The following is a 22,550-nucleotide window of genomic DNA, read 5'->3' as shown; positions in this document are numbered from 1 at the left end:
GCACATGTAACACACACAAAATTCGAGGATTGTGGAAATTTGGCAGCATTTATTCCACGACCAATTAAATTGTTGATAATTTTCTGCATTTTTCTGATGCTGGAATGACCAAGGCGATCATGTCATATTTGGGTATTAGAAACGGAAAAATGGATAAGGACCATAAATGTAGGACATTTTGTTGCCAATTCAATCTATTTGATCACCTACAATCGTGTTTGCTATTTTAGGATATCAAATTAGTAGTCATCAAATGTCCATACATCAATGATTCGTATAAAAAAAAAGCCATATTAATTAAACTTTGATACAACTATATATAGTATCATGACCTTAAAGTGATTCCTTAAACTTCCAAGAGACTATTATGATGTGATAATGCCTAATCTATAGAACTTCGTACCTAATACAAGGCTCCTCTTTCCTTCTCTCCATCTTTTTCACATACTTTATTTTCTTTCTCTAGTTTCGCTACTTGGGAGACAACCCTTATCTTCTTCTTTCACCAATTTGTTGCTTCATCCTTTCACTTCAAACAAAATTTCCGCATCCAAAACCGAGATAAGAGATATAAACTTTTTTGTGTCTATTTGAATTTTAAAGCTTTGTCAGTCTGTTGTTTGCAATCCAGAATACAGAACATATGATCAAATATATGCATCAAGCATGTAATACTGGTCTTACTCACGGTTCATTTACCACCAAGTTCAAGCTTGCATGACTCTAGGTTTCAATTGGAACTTTTCGTGACAATTATAATTCATGATGATCGAAGAGTTGATGTTGTGCTGCTCTTTGAGCGACGCGAGTGGGCTGGTCTGCTATGATCAGTAAATGCTTCTCATAAAACTTTTTCATAGTAAGGTGCACAATATTTTTTTTTATTTAGAGTAGTGCCCAAGAGAAACCAACATCTTTAATTGAATGAAATTTGGTTAAACAATTTGATGGACTAGAGCCTTGGATTAGCTTTGGACAATACATGAGCTAGGCTATGTTAATGACATGACATGCCTCGCCTTGGGAGCTCCTGGACCATAGTAGGACTCTGCAAAGTAGTACTTAGAAATCCATACTATATGACATCATCGTAATTTAAGGGTTTGTTTTTTGAACTTTATATTATAAGAATTTAATCTAGTTTGTAAATACTTAGAAGCTTCTTTCCATCATATTCATGTTTCTTTCCACCAAATTATAAATAGTAATATTTTATACTATAACTTGATTTGTGAATAGTAAAAATCAACTTTTATATTATACTAGTCATTGGACCCGTCTATATGGGGTGTCAGCTAAGAGTTACGGGTGGCGGCTGACGTGCATGCCGCGCAACGCGCTAGGTAGGCGGGCGCGTGAGCCAGAGGCGAAACGTGGGAGCAGAATTTTCGGGAGCGAAACATATGCGAGAGAAGTAGTAGAGATTGAGTGATATGAGGTATATAATTTATACGAAGTTTAGATATAGTCTGCAGAACTGAAGGCATGGTATTTTATTTGGCGCGAAATAATATTTATTTTTGTTTTTAATTTTGAGGCTAGAATCCATACTCAAATAAAAAAACAACGGGGCCTACCTTAACCCGGAGCCCCATCGTCGCACGTCTCTACGGAAATCCCTCTCCACATTCTCCACACCAATATCGCAACCGACATGTGGGCTACACACAACGTTGGACCCACACCTCAGTCGCACAAGCAGAATCTCGCGGCGTGACAAATGGACGCGATTTCTAAATCGGTAAGAGCATGGCAATATACGAGCATGGCACAACTGGCTGGGCCGCTAGTCTCCGAGGACCGACCCAAACCAAACCCGATCCCAACCCTCGCTTTCCGCTCGCTCACGGCCTCTCCCCCCTCTCCACGCCAATTTCGAAACAGCGAGAGCAGCCAAAAGCCGAGCCTTCACAGATTAAGAACCTAGCTAGGGAGGGAGAGCGTGGAGGTGAAAGCTGGGAGCGCTTGGAGCGCGAATTCGGTGTCGATCCGGCGCGGTGGCTGGGGATGGCGGCCGCGGAGCAGCTGAGGGAGCTCGGGGAGAAGCTGCAGGCGGCCTTGCCGGCGCCCGCGGACGAGCTTGCCAAGCTCCTCGAGGTGAGACGGGGGGAGACTCCGGAAAGTTTGTTCGCTTGGGTTGGCTGCAACCCTCCGTCCTGAGAGGGTGATACGAAGTGGGTTTGGGTGGATCTGCGGCCGAGGCGCGACAATTCGGCAGGTTTAGGGTTTAGGGTGGTGGTGGTGGTCTGGGGGGGGGGGGGTTGGTGCTGGGGTTTCGCGTGCCAATTAGGGGCTTGAGTGCTTGGTTTGGCTGGTTTGGCTTCAATCAGCAGCGAGGAGGGTCCGAAAGGCGCTGGCTTTGTTTGCGGGGGTTGGGTAACTAAGAGGCAAATGGTTAGGTTTTGGAGAGATTGTGCTCTGGAGGCTGTTGTAGCTCGTGAATTGGTGGTATGCTCGGTGGGTTTCGCATGTCCTGGCCGGAATTGCTCGGTTTGCGTTTGGGGGAAGTGCTGACTGCAGCTTGAATTCTTGTGCGTGTGGTGGTTTTGTGCGTCGAATTGTGCAGTTGCATTAGGGGCGCCCATTAGTTCAGTTTCGGTTGTTCTGAAAGAGGGATTGCTGTAGATTAGGGTTTATGCGATTTAAGCTGTGTAAGAGGCGTCACCTTTCTGGTGGTTGGTGGTTGCTTCAGTTGTCACCTTTGCTATACCTAGGGCATGCTGCATGGAAGTGCTGCGATGAAGATAGTGTCTACGCGTAGCTTCATTTTGTAGTACCTTGAATGCTATGTTTTTTTGGTAGTTTTTGTTTTGGTAATTTGTCGACAGTATATATTGAATAAATTATTTTGTTAGTGTTTCCTTTGAATTGTACTTTTTAGAACTACCTAGATCCGACACTTGTGCATCGTTTCTGGTTATTCACTTTCCTTTTGCTGCTTTCCAAATGTGATCCAACTATGTGCTCCTAAGTTAACTTTTTTTTTTGTTCTTTAGTTTGGACTGGTCAGCGAGGGAAACTGGGAAGTGAATCTTGTACCTTGGAGTCACTATTTTGGCTTAATGTGTTCTGATATTGATAGTTTGATGTTAGGGTTTAGCTGTTTACGATGTGGATCGATTCTGGTTATTCACTTCCCTTTTGCTGCTTTCCAAGTTTTCTGTAGTAAATAGCTTAATCAGTGAACGAAGCTCCATGGTTTGAACTTTTGGTAGTAGATAACATAATTTGTGGGTCCTTTGTTATATACTTATATCTTGTGCACCTAAAGGAGTTTGCAGTTGCACACAACCATGACTATCCTAATCAAAGGCTGCCTTTTGTCACTTAAGTTTTTTAGCTATAAATAGAAAACTTGAGTTAGGAATTGTTTATGCTTGCTAATAGGGATTTGGGTGCTTTGATGGACAGCTGTGTATTGGATAGGGCATTTTTTTGGGGGTTTAGAGGCATCTTTTGCAGGATTGTATGCAGATCCATCTAATTCTTTTCTGGTGTTTAGTGGGCGCAAATCTTGTTATTCAGAGTTAATTGAGTGGATCATTCTCCTGCAGTGTTGTTAGCTTGGATATTGGACTTTTCAGCTATCATCTGAATTTGAAAAGTTGAAGACTTGGGAAACTGAAACTTTTGAACTTGTAGTTGCGAACTGTAAGCATTTGATTGCAGGTGTCACAGTTGAAAAACTAGCAAAATCTTTTTAGGATGAGTGTCTAGCAATTAGTACTTAAATCATAGTATGGTCTTGCATTTTAACATTATTTCCAGTTGTGCATTCTGTACCCACAGCTTTGGAATAGTGGTTCCATGACAGGACTTAGTAGGTTATAAGCTCATGCTCTGTGCCATGATGTTGTTATAATTTAAACCTTTTCTTATCTTTCCTTTTTGCAATTGTCCGTGGTGGTTTATTTAGCTGGAACGATTGGACATAGCTGTGGGTTGGGAGAGCTGGAATTTTGGTCACTGTCATAAATGAAACAGTTAGATGTCTTGATAATTAGTTTTCTGCGTTTTATTCTTGGTCCTAGCACATGGGGTGTAAGGATAGTATTACTGTACCACCAGGGCTGCTTAACGTTGACACGATCTCTCAAAATCAGGCACTGTTATGTCTTATTTTAGTATTAAATGGTTTGGCCATGTTACTTGTTTGCTTGAAATCTTTCCTTATTGGTAAGTAAGCCCTGGATACACTATTAATGCTAATTATACTGCAGCAAGCTGCGGAATGCTTACATGGAGTAGAGCAGTCGCCAGGGTCCTCGGTGATGGAAGCTATCCAACCAATTTTAAAAGCTGTCACCAGAGAAGAATTATTGAAACATGAGGATGAAGATGTCAAAGTTCTCTTGGCAACATGCTTCTGTGAAATTACAAGAATAACTGCACCTGATGCTCCATACAGTGATGATGTTTTAAGGGTAATTATCATACAAAATGGTTATAGAAGGCACTGAATTACTGAAGCTTTTAACTTGGACTGAGTTTACCATGTTTATTTGGTGTTTGAGTATTTTCTCTCTCTTGCAGGACATATTTTATCTGATAGTTGGTACATTCAGTGGACTCAGTGATGTTAGTAGCCAATCCTTTGGCAGGAGAGTTGCTATTCTTGAAACAGTTGCAAGATACCGAGCATGTGTTGTGATGTTAGACCTTGAATGTGATGATCTCATCACAGACATGTTTCGGATGTTCTTACAAGTTGTCAGGTAATTCTACATTTTTACCATGTCAACTAGGTCAATGACTTGTGCTAGAGCATAATGGCTCAAGTATTACTGCTATGTTTAGTTTCTCACTGTTAGTTGTGTGTGGTAAAAAAGTCACAAAAAAAATTCTCCACAACAAATTGTACGTTTTGTCCTTCTTTGAACATGATTTCTGCTATTTCACAAGGAATAGTTTTAAATTCCTTTTGGATCATGTTTATTTCTAAGATCTATAAGCGTATATTAATTTGATTGAGGCCTGCATTTGTAAATCCTCACTGCTAGAGGAACTGCTGCACTTAAAAGTATTCCCATATATTGGAAAAAGTAGCTCTACCATCTCAGAGAAGTATAAATAGGAAAATTCCAGTCAAAGTTAGGATGAGACGTGGTGTGACACATGATGCCACATCTTTGACACATAGGATGGCATTTTACAACTTGATAATCTTTGCCATCATACTGAACAATTTGCATGGTTTGGATCTTGTTGTGAATTTCTATCATTTTTGTAGGTAGTTAGATATATTTATTAGTATTTTATTGGAAAATTAATTGTAGAAAGGGCTGGTTTGAAGCTAGTACTCTTGAAAGCATAAGTATTAACTCTTATTGCTATTTTAGTGTATAAATTTCTGAAGGAAATGTTTGGAAACTATAATCATAAAAAAGGATTGGTTTGGATGACATTTGGAGGAAGACAAATGGTGCAAAGGACTTAGTTGAAAAAGTTAACTTGTGTATGCAGTGCTCCTTTTAAACGTCAATTATACGGACTTGGTTGAAAATTGGACTCGTAAGGACTGAAGTGAATGATATTTGGAGGAAAGTAAATTGTATAGAACTTATTGAATTTGTTTTAATTCATGGATGTTTGCTTTGATTTGTACAATGGACCTCTTTAAAAATTTAAACCATATGAAGGAGTTATTTTCTTTGTGGGGAATTATGGTACATCTATGGACATGTTTGTGTCTTGAATATATGTTAGTGAGCGACTCATTGCTGCGTGGTGGCATCGATATATGGGTTAGCAGTCTTGGTATCCATAGCAGATGGACTTTCATGAACACTTTAGCAATATGCGGTTCCAGTGAGTTTGACTTAGAACCGTGACAGAATTGAGAAAGCAAGAAGGGATAGCAATACCACACATGGCCAAAGGTGCCGCAAGGTGCCATATATTGATCCTCATGGGATTAGTAATTATAGGATATTGGTTTCCTAAATATACGGGATTATAGACTATTGGCCAACCATATATGCATGAGTAGTTTAAGGAAGGAAATCCCAACAGTTAAAGGTGTAAGGGTCAAATTCTATAGAGCAAGAATTATCACAAGTAAATTTGTGAACGGACAAAAGATTGAGAACAACGGAAGGGACATGAAGGATATTATTTAGATGAAAAGATGTCATTGACGGTGTATGCAAAAAAAAAAAAAAAAAAAAATGGCCGGAGCGGGACACACGGACGAAATTCCCGTTCCCGACCGTGACAAAGTAAGGAATGGGAGGAGAAATACGTGTAAGATACCATCATCTGGGGTCATGTGCTTAGAGGTGTTGGAGTCCACAACCCAGATGCCTGGGGTGAGCTGAAGGTTGTTCATGGCGGGACGAGATTGGCGTTGTCCTAAGATGCCTATGCGTCCGCGGGTGTTGGCAGTTGAGACTGGTACATAGGCCGTAGTGGTGTTGTAGGCGTGTGGTGGGCGAGAACCGAGGATGCCAGGGCTGCCGTTGGGATGAGCAGGCCTGCCTTGAGGGACCCTACCATAGGGCGTCAGCCACTGGCCTTGGCTGGGGTTGATGTAGAACCAAGGGACAGTCGGCGGCGCGAAGCGAGGGGTAGAGCCATTGCCTGGGTCACCACCGTAGCCCCCTCCGCCCTTCTTCCTGCCCTTGTGCTGCTTCTTGTTGGAGTTGCCGCTGAAAGAATTGCCGTTGCAGTAGTCATCGTTTGCCAGAGGACTTGTTGGCGGTGGAGAGGGGAGCTGACACAGCTTCGACTTTGGTGGTGTTGGCGAGGCGCATCTCCACGAGAAGCTTATTGCGGGCGGTGGGGAAGTTGGGAAGAGGCGAGGACATGGCGATCGCCGTAGCGACACCTACCATGGTTTTGTTGAGGCCACGGAAGATGTTGAGAACGAGCGTGTGGTCGGTGACGGGGAGTTGGTATCGTGGCGAGCGTCGGCGAGTCGCTTCTGCTCCTTGCAATAGGCGGTGATGGAGAGGTCACCTTGTTGGAGACCGTGGAACTCGTTCAACAGAATGATGGCACGACTCTCCTTGTTGCCATAGAAGAGAGCCTCAACCGTGGCGTAGAGGTCACGCGCGGTTTGGTCCTGCTCAAGGATGATGTCGAGGACGTCGCTAATGATGGACCCGTACATGACATATCAGATGGAGTAGTCGTTTTGCACCCATGTGGCGCTGTCGGGCTATGCAGGAACAGAGCCGTTGACGTGGTGGAGCAGACTATGGCGTCTGAGTAGATCTTGGAAGAAGATGCTCCACTTGGAGAAGTTGGCAGCGTCAAGTTCCAGGAGGATAGGGACTTACGCAAACGAGGAGTTGGCTAGGGTTGCAGTAGTAGGTAGGCTGGAGGTGGGATGGGCGGTGTATCAACGCCAAGAGAGGTGCTGTGGGGGGAGTTTGTTAGTTAATCTTTGTGTGTCGGTTTGTGTTAGTTTAATCTTTTTGCTATGTTGGTTACTGTTGTAACAGTATGGCGGTTTGCAACAGTGTACATGAGTAGCAGTATGTCGGTTATTGTAGCAATAGTAATTATTGGGCTGGCCCCCTGGTTGTAAAGTAAGCTTTTAGAGCTTCTAAATCTATGAAAAGCTATTAGCAGACTGTACCCAGTGTGTGCTCGCGTGTGTTCTTCCAACTCATCTCTCGCAGGATCAAGGTGTGGTATGGTTGGAAGTCGGTGGTGAACTTGTGCACCTTCGATTGTCTGGCGTACGTCAAGGAGGCGCGATCGCATACGCGGAAGCTTGATGACATGAGCATGCCCTGTGTCTTCATCAGCTATGAGTGTGTCGCGAAGGTGTACCGCCTCTACGACCGAAGCACCAAGCGTGTCCGTGTGTCACGAGATGTGATCTTCAGCGAGGATGCTGCAAGGAGCTGGGATGCGGATGTAGCTGCCAGTGTGGCTACATCGAGCGACTTTGCCGTGGAGTTCATGGTGAGTCAAGTCCATCTCCCGGCAGCTGATGAGCCAACCTCAGCCGGAGGAACACCGATGATGGAACACGGAACCATGCGTCGCCCAGAACGCCGAGCGACGAATCTACCTAGGAGGCATACTCTGTCACGCCACAGCTGAATGACAGCGCTAGGCTCGACGCACACCACGGCGACAACCCAATTCTCTACCGTATCATTGACAAGCTGCTTGGCAGCTGGGGAGCTCCAGTGAGATATGCTACCCGCGTCTTGGACTATGCCGAGCTGCACCTGGTGAGCGCAGGAGAGCCGTGCTCCTTCGTCGAGGCGGAACATGACGTGGCGTGGCGAGCAGCGATGCTGGAAGAGATGAAGTCCATCACGGAGAATGAGACATGGATGCTTGTGGAGCTGCTGCGAGGACACCATCCAATCAGGCTCAAATGGGTGTTCAAACTCAAGAAAGACGAAGCTGGGGTTGTGATCAAGCACAAAGCCTGTCTCGTCGCCAAGGGCTATGTGCAGCAGTCGGATGTGGACTTTGACGAGATATTCGCACCTGTTGCTCGTTTGGAGTCCGTGCGCCTGCCTCTTTTGGCGCTAGCTGCCCAAGAGGATTGGCCAGTCCATCACATGGATGTGAAATCGGCCTTTCTCAACCGTGAATTGGAGGAGGAAGTGTATGTTGCACAGTCGTTGGGGTTTGTCGTCGCCGGAGAAGAGCACAAGGTCTTGAGGTTGCGGAAGGCGCTCTAGGGCCTGCAACAAGCACCGTGTGCATGGAATGCGAAGTCCGACAACACTTTGAGGGCTCTCGACTTCGAGCAAGCGTGCACGAACATGCGACGTACTGGCGCGGCCTTGGCAACACGTTGTTGCTCCTTGGGGTCTACATGGATGATCTGATCGTCACGAGATTGGCAAAGGGGGAGATCGATCGATTCAAGGCGGAAATGAAGACTTAATTTAGGATGAGCGACCTCTGTTTGCTCTCCGTTTACCTTGGGATCGAGGTTCAGCAGAGCAGCAGCGGCGGTGGCATCACGCTATGCCAAGCGCACTATGCTGCTCGAATCCTGGAGATGGCGGGGATGAGAGACTACAATCTTGCTCACACTCCGATGGAGGAACGGCTCAAGCTCAGCCGCGAGAGCATGGCGACAGAAGTGGATGCGACAGAGTATAGGAGGCTTGTCGGCAGCCTCCGCTATCTCGTCCACACGTGGCCATATCTCGCCTTCAGCGTCGGGTTTGTGAGCCGCTTCATGGAGCGGCCAACTCAGGAGCATATGACGAGGGTGAAGAGGGTCTGACGCTATGTTGCCGGGATGATCAACTATAGCTGCCACTATAGGAAAGCAGAGGAGGGACGGCTAGTTGGCTACAACGACAATGACCTCGCTGGCGACATTGGTACGCGGAAGAGCACTTTTGGCACTCTGTTCTTGTACGACGATAGCCTGGTGAGTTGGCTTTCTTTCAAACAGAGGGTGGTGGCCTTATCGTCCTGTGAAGCAGAGAATGTCGCTGCCACCACTGCAACTACACAAAGTGCATGGCTGACTCGTCTGCTCAATGACTTCAAGGGGAAGCCTGCCGACACAGTCGAGCTCAAGGTTAACAACAAATTAGCTCTAGCATTGAGCATAAACTCTGTTTTCCATGAGCGGAAGAATCACATCGATGTGCGCTGCCACTTTATCAGGGAGTGCTCAGACAACATGAGTGTTAGTGCAGACTTCATTGGCACCAAAGACTAGGTCGCAGACATCTTAACAAATGCATTAGGGTGAGTTCAATTCTAGAAGCTTAGAGCTAGGATTGGAATGGTCGAAATTAAAATTAAGCAAACACACAAGGCTTAGGGGGAGTAATGTTAGTTAATCCTTGTGTCGGTATGTGTTACTTTAATCTTTTTGCTATGTCGGTTGCTGTAGTGACAGTATGTCGGTTGCTGTAGTAACAATATGTTGGTTACTGTATCAACAGTATATCGGTTGCTATGGCAATTGTAAGCCGGTTTTGTGTCTATATATTGGGCTGACCCCCTGGTTGTAAAGTAAGCTTTTAGAACTTCTAAATCCATGAAAAGCTGTTAGTAGCAAGAAAACTCCTGTGCCCAGTGTGTGCTCGCGTGTGTTCTTCCAACCCACCTCTCGCAGGATCGAACCCAACAAAGTTCTCGGTGGACATTGCAGTGGAAGAAGCTCAGGATCATGAGATCCAAACTGATACATGAAAGAATTGAGAGAGGGACACAACCAAAGGTGCCGCAGGGTGCCATATGTTGATCCTCATGGGATTAGTTTCCTAAATACAGGATATTAGTTTCCTAAATATGGGATTACAGAATTTTGGCTAACCTTATATGCGGGAGTAGTTTAAGGAAGGAAATCCCAACAATTAAAACGCGCTAACAAACTGGAACATGATTTCTTGCAGTTCCAGGAGGATTATACTTTTTGTGAAACCTAAAATGGTTGACATATTGTATTGTGTTCCAATGGAAACACAAACCTTTATGGGAAAATATTTGATGCAAACCCCCTACTCGGTGGAATCGTGAAACCTACCCTAAAAAACATATTTGGAAGTTTTAAAAAATTCTCAAAAAAACTCGCACGTATAGAGGAGGTGGTGATATACAAGCATATAAAATTTTAAGTCCAAACTACTTTGTTTGAGAGAGATGAAATTAGCAAAGAGCTAAGAAAAAGGTAAAAATACACCACAAACAATGTTTTTGTCTTTTTGTTTACTCTTTCTTGGCTTTTTGTTAGTTTCATATCTCACAAAAGAAGTTGAGTTTAACCTTGAAATTTTTATATGCTTGTTTATCACCAACTCCTCTACATGTGCAAGTTTTATGAGAATCTTCCAAAACTCCTAAAACATGTATTCTCAGGGGGGTTTCACGATTACACCGAGTATGGGGTTTGCACCGAATATTTCCCCAACATTTATTTGCTGCCATATGATTGATTATTAATGGGGAAATATTGCCAGATTACTTCTCTATACAACATTTTTGTAGTTCTTAGTAAAATCCACAAAATAGGCCGCATTTTGTGTCCCTTGTGTTTAACTTTTTCCTGTGATGCAGTGACAGTCATGAACAAAATATTGTGAAGTCAATGGAGACAATAATGGCCCTCATTATAGATGAGAGTGAATATATACAGGAGAGCCTTCTACGTGTACTGCTATCAGCTTTAGGGCAGAGGAAAACTGTGAGTACCTTTCCTTTTGAGGTGGTTTTGGTGATATTTTTTAATTTGTTAGAAAATTGCTGTCAACTTCTTCATGTACTGTTCTAACCGATTCTTGTATTTAATTACTTTATCTAAATAATTAAATTATGTATATTGGCCCTTGCATCTTTTGATTACTAGGGTGCTGCAACGGCTGCACGTAAGCTCGCTCGCAATGTTATTGGGCATTCTGCAGGAAAACTTGAATCATACATAAAGAAGTTTCTCACATCATCCTTGGATGGGGATGTCAGTTCTTCAAATGATCGAATTGATCATCACGGAATCATATTTGATTTGTATCAGTGTGCTCCAAAGGTTCTTAAGGTGGTGGTGCCTTATATAACTGGGGAACTACTGGTATGATTTTACTCTGAATTAATAACGTAAATGGAAATACCTATACACTGACAGTGATCAACATAGAATAATGCTTTCGGAACAGAATATGTCTTCCACATTTTTCTCAAAAATTAATTATAATTAAAGTGCCATACATCTTAGTTTAAGTGACTTGATCTTTTTAGATGGTCCTGCCTTGTTAATTAAAGTTTGTATTTGATATTTTCTAGGCAGATCAAGTAGATATACGATCTAAAGCAGTTGAATTACTTGGGGAAATTTTTTCCTTACCTGGAGCCCCTATCTTGGAATCTTTCAAGTCTCTTTTTGCTGAGTTCCTGAAGAGACTGACTGATAGAGTAGTTGAAATCCGTGTTTCTGTGATCGAACATTTGAAGAGATGTCTATTATCAAACCCTTCCAAACCTGAAGCTCCAGAAATTATCAGTAAGGAATTTTTACCTAAATAGCTGGCCATTTAATTTGACTGATCAATAAATTGTTCTTGTCCTGATGGTTGGCTCCCTGCAGAAGCACTTTGTGATAGATTGCTGGATTATGAAGAAAATGTGCGAAAGGGAGTGGTGGGTGCACTTTGTGATGTTGCTTGCCACTCACCTGGTGCTATTCCAGTTGACACTATCAAAGTAGTAGCGGAACGTGTCCGTGATAAATCGGTTAGCTGTTCTTTTCTCTTCCCTGTATCATTTGATTTTTGTCTTTCATTTTATTTGATCTATATGATTTACTTCAAAGTACGTGTGTTCTTGAAAAAATGCAGCTGGTTGTGAAGTGCTATACAATGGAGAGATTGGCAGATATTTATAAGCTGTACTGCCAGAGGGGTTCTGATAGCTCAACAGAATCTGATGATTCTGAGTGGATACCTGGAAAAATATTAAGATGCCTTTATGACAAAGATTTTAGGTAAGAACACAAAGACTCGGGGCATACCCCTTTTTTTATTTTGCATCGCGGCTATGCAACATCTAAGGTGTGTGTCTGGGGTGGGGTGGGTGTATGGTTCATTGCCACACACTGTGAAATGAAAGTTAGCCATGTTTTGCACTTTTCCCATATTCTGTAGCAACAACTGAATTGTGGCATGCCATGGTGTTGTAGCACCCAGTCCATCTGTCATAGATACATTTTCCAACTGAACTTTGCCTAACTTGTGACCGATTTGGTCACTGCAAAAGTTGTCTCTTCCACACCTTGCCACAATAGTGCGGCAAAGTGTGATAGGCATTCAAACAGGTCCATTTAGGACCTAGATACACTAGTTCAATAATTCTAATTGTGGTTTTTTAGAAAAAAAAATTAGTTGTGTTAAGCTGTGGGTGTGTAGCTTCCACACTTGCCATGATTGGGCGTGGAAAAGTGTGATAACCATTCAAACAGCCTGCAAGTTGTTTAGTATATATGCCTAGATACACTAGTTCTAGTGTTGTTATACTACCTCGCTTTATATGTGGAAAGTCTTGCTTGTCTTTTCTTACCTGTAATATATGCTCTTTAAATAACTTCTTTTGTATGTTAACTGCTGATTTTAGTTTCCATTTTTCTTGAGGTCTGCCTAACAGTGGTGGTTACTTTCCTCTTTCTGGCGTGTGAGATACAAGTTGGATAAAGATGCATAAAACACTTAAGTACAATATTTCTGTCGTTTATCTGCTCATATTTTGTCCAGTGTGAGCATCCGATTTTGTCAGTCACAGATATAAACTGATGTGTGCTGTCCTGCATGAAAATTTGCTCCTTAGTATTGCTTTTTTCCTGAGGCAAATATAATTTTTATTAGGTGAATTTTGACATGAACAGTGATTAACATAGTTATACTGCGAGCCTATGAGAGAGTGTTATGTGATTGCTTTATTTATTGCGTGCAGACCGGAGTCAATCGAATCAATTTTATGTGGTTCGTTGTTCCCACCAGAGTTTCCAACAAAAGGAAGAGTTAAACATTGGGTAACAGCTGTTGCACACTTTGATAAAGTTGAGTTGAAAGCTCTTGAGCAAATTCTTCTGCAAAAGCAAAGGTCTGAGTCTGTTGAGATAATGTGTAGTTTGACTATTGAACTCTTTTTAAAAATATTTTGATCGTTTTCCCTCCAATTTCAGACTGCAACAAGAAATGCTGAAATACATGTCCCTTCGGCAACTAAGCCAGGTTCTTGTGAATCTTGAATGTAGTGCAGAGTCACTGTCTGATTAATTCATTTACCTGGCTGATTCCTTTAGTAATGCAGGAAGATGCCCCTGATCTGCAGAAAAGAATTCTGGGATGTTTCCGGAGCATGTCTCGCTTATTCAGTGACCCTGCAAAGTGCGAGGAGCACTTGAACATGCTTCATCAACTAAAAGATGACAATATCTGGAAAATATTCACTAGCTTGCTTGATTGTTCAGCTACATTCGAGAAAGCTTGGTCTCTTCGGGTACCGGGTTACCTACTGTTTCTATTTCTCTATAGTTATTTTGTTTGTAAGTTGAGATAATAAATGGAAACAAAAAAACTGAGAAAAGATGCCTGTGGCCTGTTCTTGACGTGGACTTTTGCTGTTTTTGATTCCATGTGTTTCACCGGTTGCTACATATGGATGAGATGTTTTCTAGGTAGCTAAGTATAGTTGGTACCTGATTCACCACCCGTATACATTCTCCATTTGGTTGAAAATGTTTACAGTAAATAATCCTATTTGAATTGTTTTCTGAATATGCTATAACTGAACAATTTGAATTTATCTGTAATCTGCAGGCTGACTTGCTTAAGATTCTTGGTGAAAAACATGCACTATATGATTTTGTGGGCTCATTAACAATGAGATGTTCATATTTACTTGTAAACAAGGAGTATGCCAAAGATATTCTCTCTGAAGCTTCTGAACAAAAGACTGCTGAGAATACAAAACTCATCTCAGCATGCATGGATCTTCTAACGGTAATATATCTTCCTGAATCACTGTTTGTGTTTTTGACGCAACATATTGGCCAAGCTGTTTTGTAGATTGATACCTTCAGGAGTTGCCTGTATGTCTCAGATTGAACATTGTTTCTTTCAGGAGATTTTTTGAATGCTTAAAATCTTGGGGTCCATTTATTTGTCTCAATCTGATGGTTTAGAGTTAATGCAACTACAAGGCAGGCACTTAATTTGTTGGACAGCTACTAGCTTTATAACATAGGATACAACGGTACACATGCAACATGCAACATCCATGATTATAGAAAGATAGGGTACACGGTATGATAAATCATTGAAGTTCAGAATTAACCATAGTTCTAGCTTTCCATTGTTCAAGAACCTGTGTTGGCACTACAGAAAAAACTTGCACTGATGCGTTATGTTTACTGATGGCGAAAGCCTAGAAAATTGGATTGATCATAAATTTATAAATTTGCACAAAAGGATTTGATAAGCACAGAAGGTGAGGATCTGGTGTGATTTTAATGATTTAGATGCCATTTTCCAGGTTAAAGGTCTTCCTATTTGGTCTAAGGATTGTCTTGCCTGCCTGCTATTTGGTTTACCGAGGACTGACATTAATTGAAGTGTCTCGTGACACATTCAACATACAACCTCTAACAGTAAACATAGATGGATGGCTTGGTAATGGCAATAGCTGATGAATGATTAAACATTGTAGCAATGCTGATGTTGTCTCCCTGGTTGGGTAATCAATGATTTTCTTTGAGTGGAAGTGCCTCCGTGCTTCCAAAGTTATGCCTGACGTCCTTTAGTTCAGATATTGTTATTGAATCTTCTTCTTTTAACTTAATCCTTTCTGTGTGCATTTTACTCGGTCAGACTCATGCATACAGTTCCCACTCTGTGTACTCTACAGGCAATATCTAGTTTCTTTCCTTCGCTGTTGTCTGGTCTTGAAGAAGACATTGTTGAACTCCTGAAGGAGGATAATGAACTGCTTAAAGAGGGTATTGCTCATGTTTTGTCGAAGGCTGGTGGCAATATTCGTGAACAGCTAGCCTCATCAAGGTGAGCTGCTCGAGAGCCTCTTGTTTTGTGACCCTATGATTTTTTCTAATACTGAGAATACAAAACTAAGTTGATGTGGCTTCTATTTTCAGCTCCCTTGATCTTCTATTAGAGCGGTTATGCTTAGAAGGCACGCGGAGACAGGCTAAATACTCTGTTCATGCACTTGCTGCCATTACAAAGGATGATGGTCTTATGTCACTATCTGTTCTTTACAAGGTATCAATTTGCTTCAGTTATTTCTTTCTGGTACTATATATTTGAGAGTTCTGGTACATTATGTGTTACATTTGAAACATTGCAGAGGCTTGTGGATTTGTTAGAGGAGAAGAAAGTGCATTTACCATCTATTCTGCAATCTTTGGGATGTATAGCTCAGATAGCGATGCCAATTTTTGAAACACGGGAGGAAGAAATAATAAGTTTCATAACTAAAAAAATTCTTGAGTGCAATGATGTAAGACTTACTCTCTTTAAATCTCACTTCTATTTCCCCTTTTATACCATTGTAATTACAATTCCAAGTGTCAGCAGGATATGGCTGAAGATTCTTCTCACAAATCTGAATGGGGCGATAGTACACATAATTGTTTGTTAAAGGTTAGTGAAATTATAGTATTTAAGGTCTGACATACAATATAATCATCAATGATCCTTGACTGCTAGTTATTCTCTTGTGGTATTTTCTTATGTAGATTTGTGGCATTAAAACTTTGGTGAAGAGCTACCTATCTTGCAAAGATGCTCAAGCACACCCAGGAATAGAAAATTTAATGGGTATTCTTAAGAATATTCTTACCTATGGTGATATATCTCCAAATATGGTTTCAAGGTACCGACAGATTCATGCCTTTTTATTTTAATGTAGACATTCTGCAGTATATAGTATCTTTCTACAATCCATCTATCGTTCTATAATCATGGATGTTGCAGAATGTAGACATTCTGCAGTATATAGTATCTTATCTCACTACTCAAGCTGCAGTGCTGTTGATAAGGCACATTTGAGGCTTGCAGCTGCGAAAGCTGTTCTGCGCTTATCAAGACAATGGGAAAACAAAGTGCCTGTTGATGTGTTTTCTTTGACTATGAGGATTTCAGAGGTATTTATTGGGGATAATGCAGCTTAGCAGGCTTCCTCATTGTTCTGTTCTTTTGTACTAGGCCATCTTCTTTAGAGATTCATATTTCCTTCCATTTCCAGGATGATTTTCCTCAGGTTAGGAAATTATTTCTTAGTAAGGTACATCAATATATCAAGGAGAGGGCACTGGATGCAAAATATGCTTGTGCCTTCTTGCTAGGCATCGACGATTATCGTGCCCCGCAGTACGAAGAGGTCCGTTCATACTCTAAACTCGCTAACCAATTGGCTCTCCTTTTTTTTTCTTGAAATATAATCGAGTCTCACTAGTTCACTGTTTCTCTTGTTTCCTTTAATTTGTCAGTTCAAGCACAACCTGATTGAAGTGGCTCAGATATGCCAACAAGTTAGGATGCGTCAACTTTCTGTCCAAGCAGACAGGAATTCGCTGACAGCTTACCCAGAGTATATAATTTCCTATTTGGTTCATGCCCTCGCTCATGATCCTTCATGCCCAGACATTGAGGAACATGAGAATGTCAAGGCATTTGGTCCAATTTACTGGTATATACTTCTTTCTATACTGCTCTCTTGTTGCCATAAATTTGCTTGTCTTATCCACAAAACATTATTTCATATTTGATTCATACCCTCACATTGAAGTATATTAGGATATTGAAGCATTTGGTGCATTGCACTGGTATCTGACGATAAGCCCCAACATATTGGTCTAGCTTGTTACCATTGTAATATTGCTCCGCTCTATTTTACTTGATTGCACTATTTGAACATTGCACACCTTTTCAATGTTGATAGCATTGCTTGTACACGAAGCGGTATGTTGATGTTGACATATTTTACATTCTAACTATATACTTGGAAACTAGTTAGTCAGCCCAAAATGGGCTTCAAAGTTGTGAGGGATTTGATATGGCAAAGGTCACTTAGAGCCCACATATTTGCTAAAAACTTGTGAGTTTTAGTGGTTTATTTCCAATTGGGCACCTTTAGCTGTTAATGTAGGGTCTCCTAATTCCTAACTGACTCTAGTTTATTTTGTAACATGTCATGTTCTGGGACTGCATAGATCAGTAATTTTTCTTACCGAATTTCCTTTCTAGCTGAAATAATCGCATGCTTGCACATGCATATATTTATCAAAAAAGCTCTTTCCAGGCGATTGCATCTGATTCTTTCAACTCTCCTGGGAGAAGAAGGTTTGCAACTTAGTGTTCCAGGCATGAAAAAGGAGAGCTTCACAACAATAATATCTATATTCAAAAGCATAAAATGTTCACAAGATGTGGTTGATGTAAACAAAACCAAGGTAGGAAAGTGTTTGAGTGTATTGTTTTGACATTTGTGATGCTGTACATAATCAACTTGTTTGCTATTACTTTTCTGATATGCTGTTTGCAGACTCTGCATGCTATATGTGATCTTGGCACTCTTATTGCAAAGAAGTTATGCCAAGACCAAAATATATCAGAAAGCCAAACGGTTCCATTGCCTGCTCAACTTTACATGCCATCTCAGGATAGCCAAAATAACAATTCTGTGGTATGTGCTCGTACAAAGCATGAAACAACCTACTTTTGAAAGAAATGCTTGATAGTTTATCTAAACAATTAAGTTCTCACATTATCTCTGCCAGGCTTCTTATATTGATAGTTTATCTGATATTGTATAGGAGACTGATGAGCAGATGTGGTTGGGATGTGAGAAAGTACTAGCCCATTTTGAGGCTCTTATGACTGAAAACAATGATGAGGTATGTAATGCATATTTACCTGTCCACATTATATTTCATCTTCAATTGTCTGCTGGTCCTTAACTGCTACGATTTTCTGCCTGTTTTTCCAGGTTGAATCTCCCAAACAAAAGATGCTTATAGATGAGACTGATGAATTTGGTAATGAAGTTCCTCTTGGGAAAATTGTCAAACTTCTTAAATCTCAAGGAGACAAGAAGATGGGAAGAAAGCAGAAGACAGCATCTGGTTCAGTAAATGCAGGCAACGACGATGATGTCCTTGGGTTGGTAAGAGAAATTAACTTAGACAACCAAGGAAATTCAGGGGAATCGGAGAAGAGCAAACCTAAGAAGCGTCGGGCAGATATAAAAGAGAGCAACGAGAAGCCAGTAGTTTTTTCTACACCAAAACGCAAAAGATCTGTTTCGAATAATAGACCACATTCAGCAAAGGGCAGTAAAAACAGTGATGAACTTCAACTGCATACTCCAAACACAGATGGGACCAGGAACTCCTTGGAAAGTAACTTGAAGGAGAAACACAGAGATGAATCAACTGATACAGAGTTATTAGTATCTCCGACTAGTAGTAAAACCCCTGTATCCAAAGGAAATAAGGGCGCAAAGAAACGCCATACTGACATCTTAAATAGTGGCTCAAAGGTAATTTATTCCATCTCGATGGTAAGTATGTACAAAACTTATGGTTAGAATTCAGTTTCTAATTTTTCAATTCTTGCTGACTTTTTTCCAGAAGTCTGCTGATGAAGACAGTAGTAAGAGAGCCACTGAATTGGGAAGTCTAAATGGGTCACTCAAAAGGCAGAAGCCAAAATTGGTTTATGGTCTAGCAAAGGTAATTATTATGTCTTTCTTGTATGCTGTAAGCAACACTGAACTAGTCGCTAGCTTTGTGCTGCACTGCAAATCATATAAGTCACTGAAAAGAAGTTATGTGTTCTTGGTGAAATTCAAATTCGTGCAAGCTCCAGTGGAAGTTTCGTTCTAGTATTTTGTCTGCTAAGAATTAATTAATGCTTGCAGTGCACAACCCATGACTCAAGCAGCGCAGACTTGGTAGGAAACCGAATAAAAGTTTGGTGGCCTTTGGATAAGAAGTATGTTCTCTAGTTTGTGTAATTCTGAATTATTGCTATTATTCAATTTCTGAAGGTCGTGTAGATTTTAATAGATTGTTTTTTACTAGATTTTATGAAGGTGTCGTGCAATCATACGATTCATCGAAGAAAAAACATACGGTATGCTCCCTCAAACTATGTATTAATTGTTAATGTGTAATTTGTTTGATTCATTATTACTATTGTAAGTACAAGCATAAAGAGCAGTGGATTGCTTTGTGTTTTCTGACTTGATCACTTTGGCTATTCTATGAATATAACTGAGCGTTTTGTGATGTTCTGACCTTTTCTCATTCTGCCTTACATTGTTTGTGAACCGTTGTTACAAAAGATTCGGGGAGGTCCTACTGTTTACTGAAAAACATTTGTTTGAGGGTACTGAAAAAGTTATTATCTTGGACTTGTTTCACCAATGTTTTAAAGCGCAATTATGAATTATCATGGTGACATGACAAATACAGCTGTTGCAAATATCGGGTTTCCATGTAGCATCTTTGTTGTTTACTTGTTTATGTAACACTAAATAAAAAATTTTAATCTCTTCAACAGAATATAACAATTTAGATGTAAAAACATCACTAAAGTTTTAAAATGGAACTCCCAAGTGTGCATAGTCATACATTTTGAAGTTTTAAAATAAGTTCTTTACTTAAGTAGCATAATGTATTTTTTATTTTTAAACTCAAATCTGCAAAAAAAAAAAAAAAAAATCAAACTCAAATCTGAAAATGAATATGCAAAAATATATTTTTTTACATTTTTTGTGTGTGAAAAGTGTTTAGTTGGTCCAATACCTGGGACTGACATGTTGATAATTGTCCACAATACTAGGCAAGTATAAAATGAAATTAGCTGTTGATAGTTTTGCTATGTGCAAACCACTAATACCATTGTAGCAACTGTATCTATAACATTGTGTATTTATGCTATACCTTAGATTTCCAAAGGTTGCCAATGCTATATCACCGGTGTAACTGCACTACAGCCTGCTATTTATACCACTGGTTTATACAGTGCTTGGTGCTCAATAGCGATTTTCAGTTCTGCATAGTGTCAATTATCAACTAATCAACAGTTCGACTTGCAAAAGTTGTATCAATGATAATTTTAGTCCTGACTGGTAGAAGTTTGTAATTGTATTGGATGTGCTAATATAATTTTGCTTCCATGCATAGGTGCTATACGATGATGGTGATGTTGAAGTGCTTAACTTAGCTAAAGAAAAGTGGAGTATAATTGAAACTAATGATTCTTCAGTGAAGGTAAAGTATTCGGATCTTTCCTAGTCTGTCTTCAACATAAATGATAATGTTTGATTCACTTCAGTTTATTAAATATTGCAGAAGCAAAAGGACCATCCAGGGGCAAACCAAGGACGGTAAGCTGATATTTAGTCCGCTTAGAATCTACTATTTAGTAAACTGCAGTGGAACCTCTGGCGAAACAGGCTTGTTAATTGAGGCACGCAGCATCAGAATAACCAAAATAAACTAAAGACAAATTATTCTTTTTAGCAAGAAATATTGAAGATATTTGTATATTCATACCACCATGCGGTGTCTTCCGTACATTCTTGATCTGTAATTACACCTTGCAGAGCACAAGAGAGAACTAGCAGCAGCAAGCAAACTCTGCCTAACCAACAGAAGTCAAAAAAGAGGTAAGTCCATATGGATCGTATCTAACTACTCAACCTCGGGACCCTGATGCAATTCATCTGATTAATCCATCTTTGAAGGTCCTCGCCTCCAAAGAGGAAAGGGCAGCCAAAGAACAAACGTAGAAAGACTACTGCAGGGGGTAAAAAGTCTGTCAAAGAGAGCAGTGGAGCTGGTGTTAATGATTCAGATTCATCCATTTCTCTTGCTCACTCAGATGTTGACAAAGATGTAAACTCTGGTACGATTGCTTATGGTTGATTATATGTTTGTTTATGCATAATATGCATGCTTTGTTCATAAATGAGCTTCATCTGTGACTGTTCTATTGTAGCAGATGGGCACATGGAGGAAGAAGTAGCAGTTAACCCAGCTGAGAAAGAGAAGGCAGGGAAAGAATCCAAAGATGTGGAAATGAAAGAGGAGAAAAAGCCGGATTGTAGTTTGAACAGCAAGGAGGAATCTGACAATGAAACTCTTGTAAGTGCATCCCTGTGCTCTGAGCCTATGTTTTGATACTCCCTGTGCTCTGAGCCTATGTTTTGATACTGGACTCAGTCTTCTCATCTTATGATTTCTGATTCTCTTCAATTGTTTTGTGTTGAATGTGCAGAGCCTGTGGAGAAAACGCACAGCAAAAGCAACATAGTTCTGCCTTCTCAGTTGACCATTCTTAGTAGGATGCAGATTTCACAGGCAGCCGTTCGGGAGTGTGGATATCTTGATTGATTGACCCTTTGCAATTGGCAGTTGTAATGTAGAAAATGTTCTTTTCAATAGCAACAGATTAGTATAGAAGAGCAGTGGAATAGGATTTGCTTGTAATGTTAATTAGAAGCCGGCACTTGTTGCCCATTAGCTATGTCATGGCGTCCCTGGGTTCCCTGTCTTGTATATCCTTGAGAGGGTCGGAGGCGGTGCAACATATCTGTTAGTTCTTTCGCAGGAGCTGTGTTATACTCATGTAGAAATGTTGTAGGCAATAATCAAATGGCTGTTTGTGTTGTAAAACTAGCAGCGGGCATCCAATTTTGGCCCTCGTTCCAAAGAACCATATTTTGGTTGTAGAATGTCACGCTCGAGTAGTATTTGGACTAAATAAGGAGATCGTCAGTATAGTTTTGTTTTGTAATGTTAACATTTTTCTATATTATATTTAGTGGCTAGCTTTTCAAAGTTGCTGGACATGGGACGACATGTGATATTAAGGCTGTCTTGCAATATTTCCACGCGTTGTGTTAACCGATTTTAAAGCTTAAATTCAATTTTTGCTCGGAGTGATCATGATTTGGCCATGTTCGTATCCTCAATTAAAGCAAGATAAAAAATAAAAAATGTACGACATACTACTGCATTGCTTGTTTCATCGATTGGCTATAACGTTAGCTTAAAACCTATTTTTAGTCGTAAATCTTTTCTTGAGACGATGCGA

The 22,550-nt window shown here is 40.7% G+C and overlaps 1 protein-coding gene across 1 annotated transcript; it reads left to right on the top strand.

The window, feature by feature from the left end:
* Positions 1–1,795: 1,795 nt before the first annotated feature.
* Positions 1,796–22,305, top strand: LOC133930427 (sister chromatid cohesion protein PDS5 homolog A-like). The gene is made up of 33 exons (XM_062377068.1): positions 1,796–2,097; positions 4,221–4,424; positions 4,534–4,715; positions 10,999–11,125; positions 11,288–11,506; positions 11,719–11,935; positions 12,020–12,165; positions 12,270–12,415; positions 13,378–13,527; positions 13,610–13,658; positions 13,738–13,926; positions 14,247–14,429; positions 15,334–15,485; positions 15,578–15,704; positions 15,790–15,942; positions 16,020–16,085; positions 16,181–16,317; positions 16,471–16,588; positions 16,690–16,824; positions 16,934–17,133; positions 17,746–17,896; positions 17,989–18,129; positions 18,260–18,340; positions 18,433–18,984; positions 19,076–19,177; positions 19,366–19,439; positions 19,529–19,580; positions 20,636–20,722; positions 20,804–20,838; positions 21,058–21,120; positions 21,199–21,359; positions 21,456–21,598; positions 21,732–22,305. Exons 1-33 carry the CDS (start codon positions 2,008–2,010, stop codon positions 21,765–21,767), a joined length of 4,668 nt encoding a protein of 1,555 aa, XP_062233052.1. The 5' UTR covers positions 1,796–2,007; the 3' UTR covers positions 21,768–22,305.
* Positions 22,306–22,550: the final 245 nt, after the last annotated feature.

This window comes from Phragmites australis, chromosome 10, assembly GCF_958298935.1.
Source record: "Phragmites australis chromosome 10, lpPhrAust1.1, whole genome shotgun sequence".
NCBI classification, from domain to species: Eukaryota; Viridiplantae; Streptophyta; class Magnoliopsida; order Poales; family Poaceae; genus Phragmites; species Phragmites australis.
Note: the sequence above shows the minus strand (reverse complement) of the source record. Positions and strands in the feature narration are given on the sequence as shown.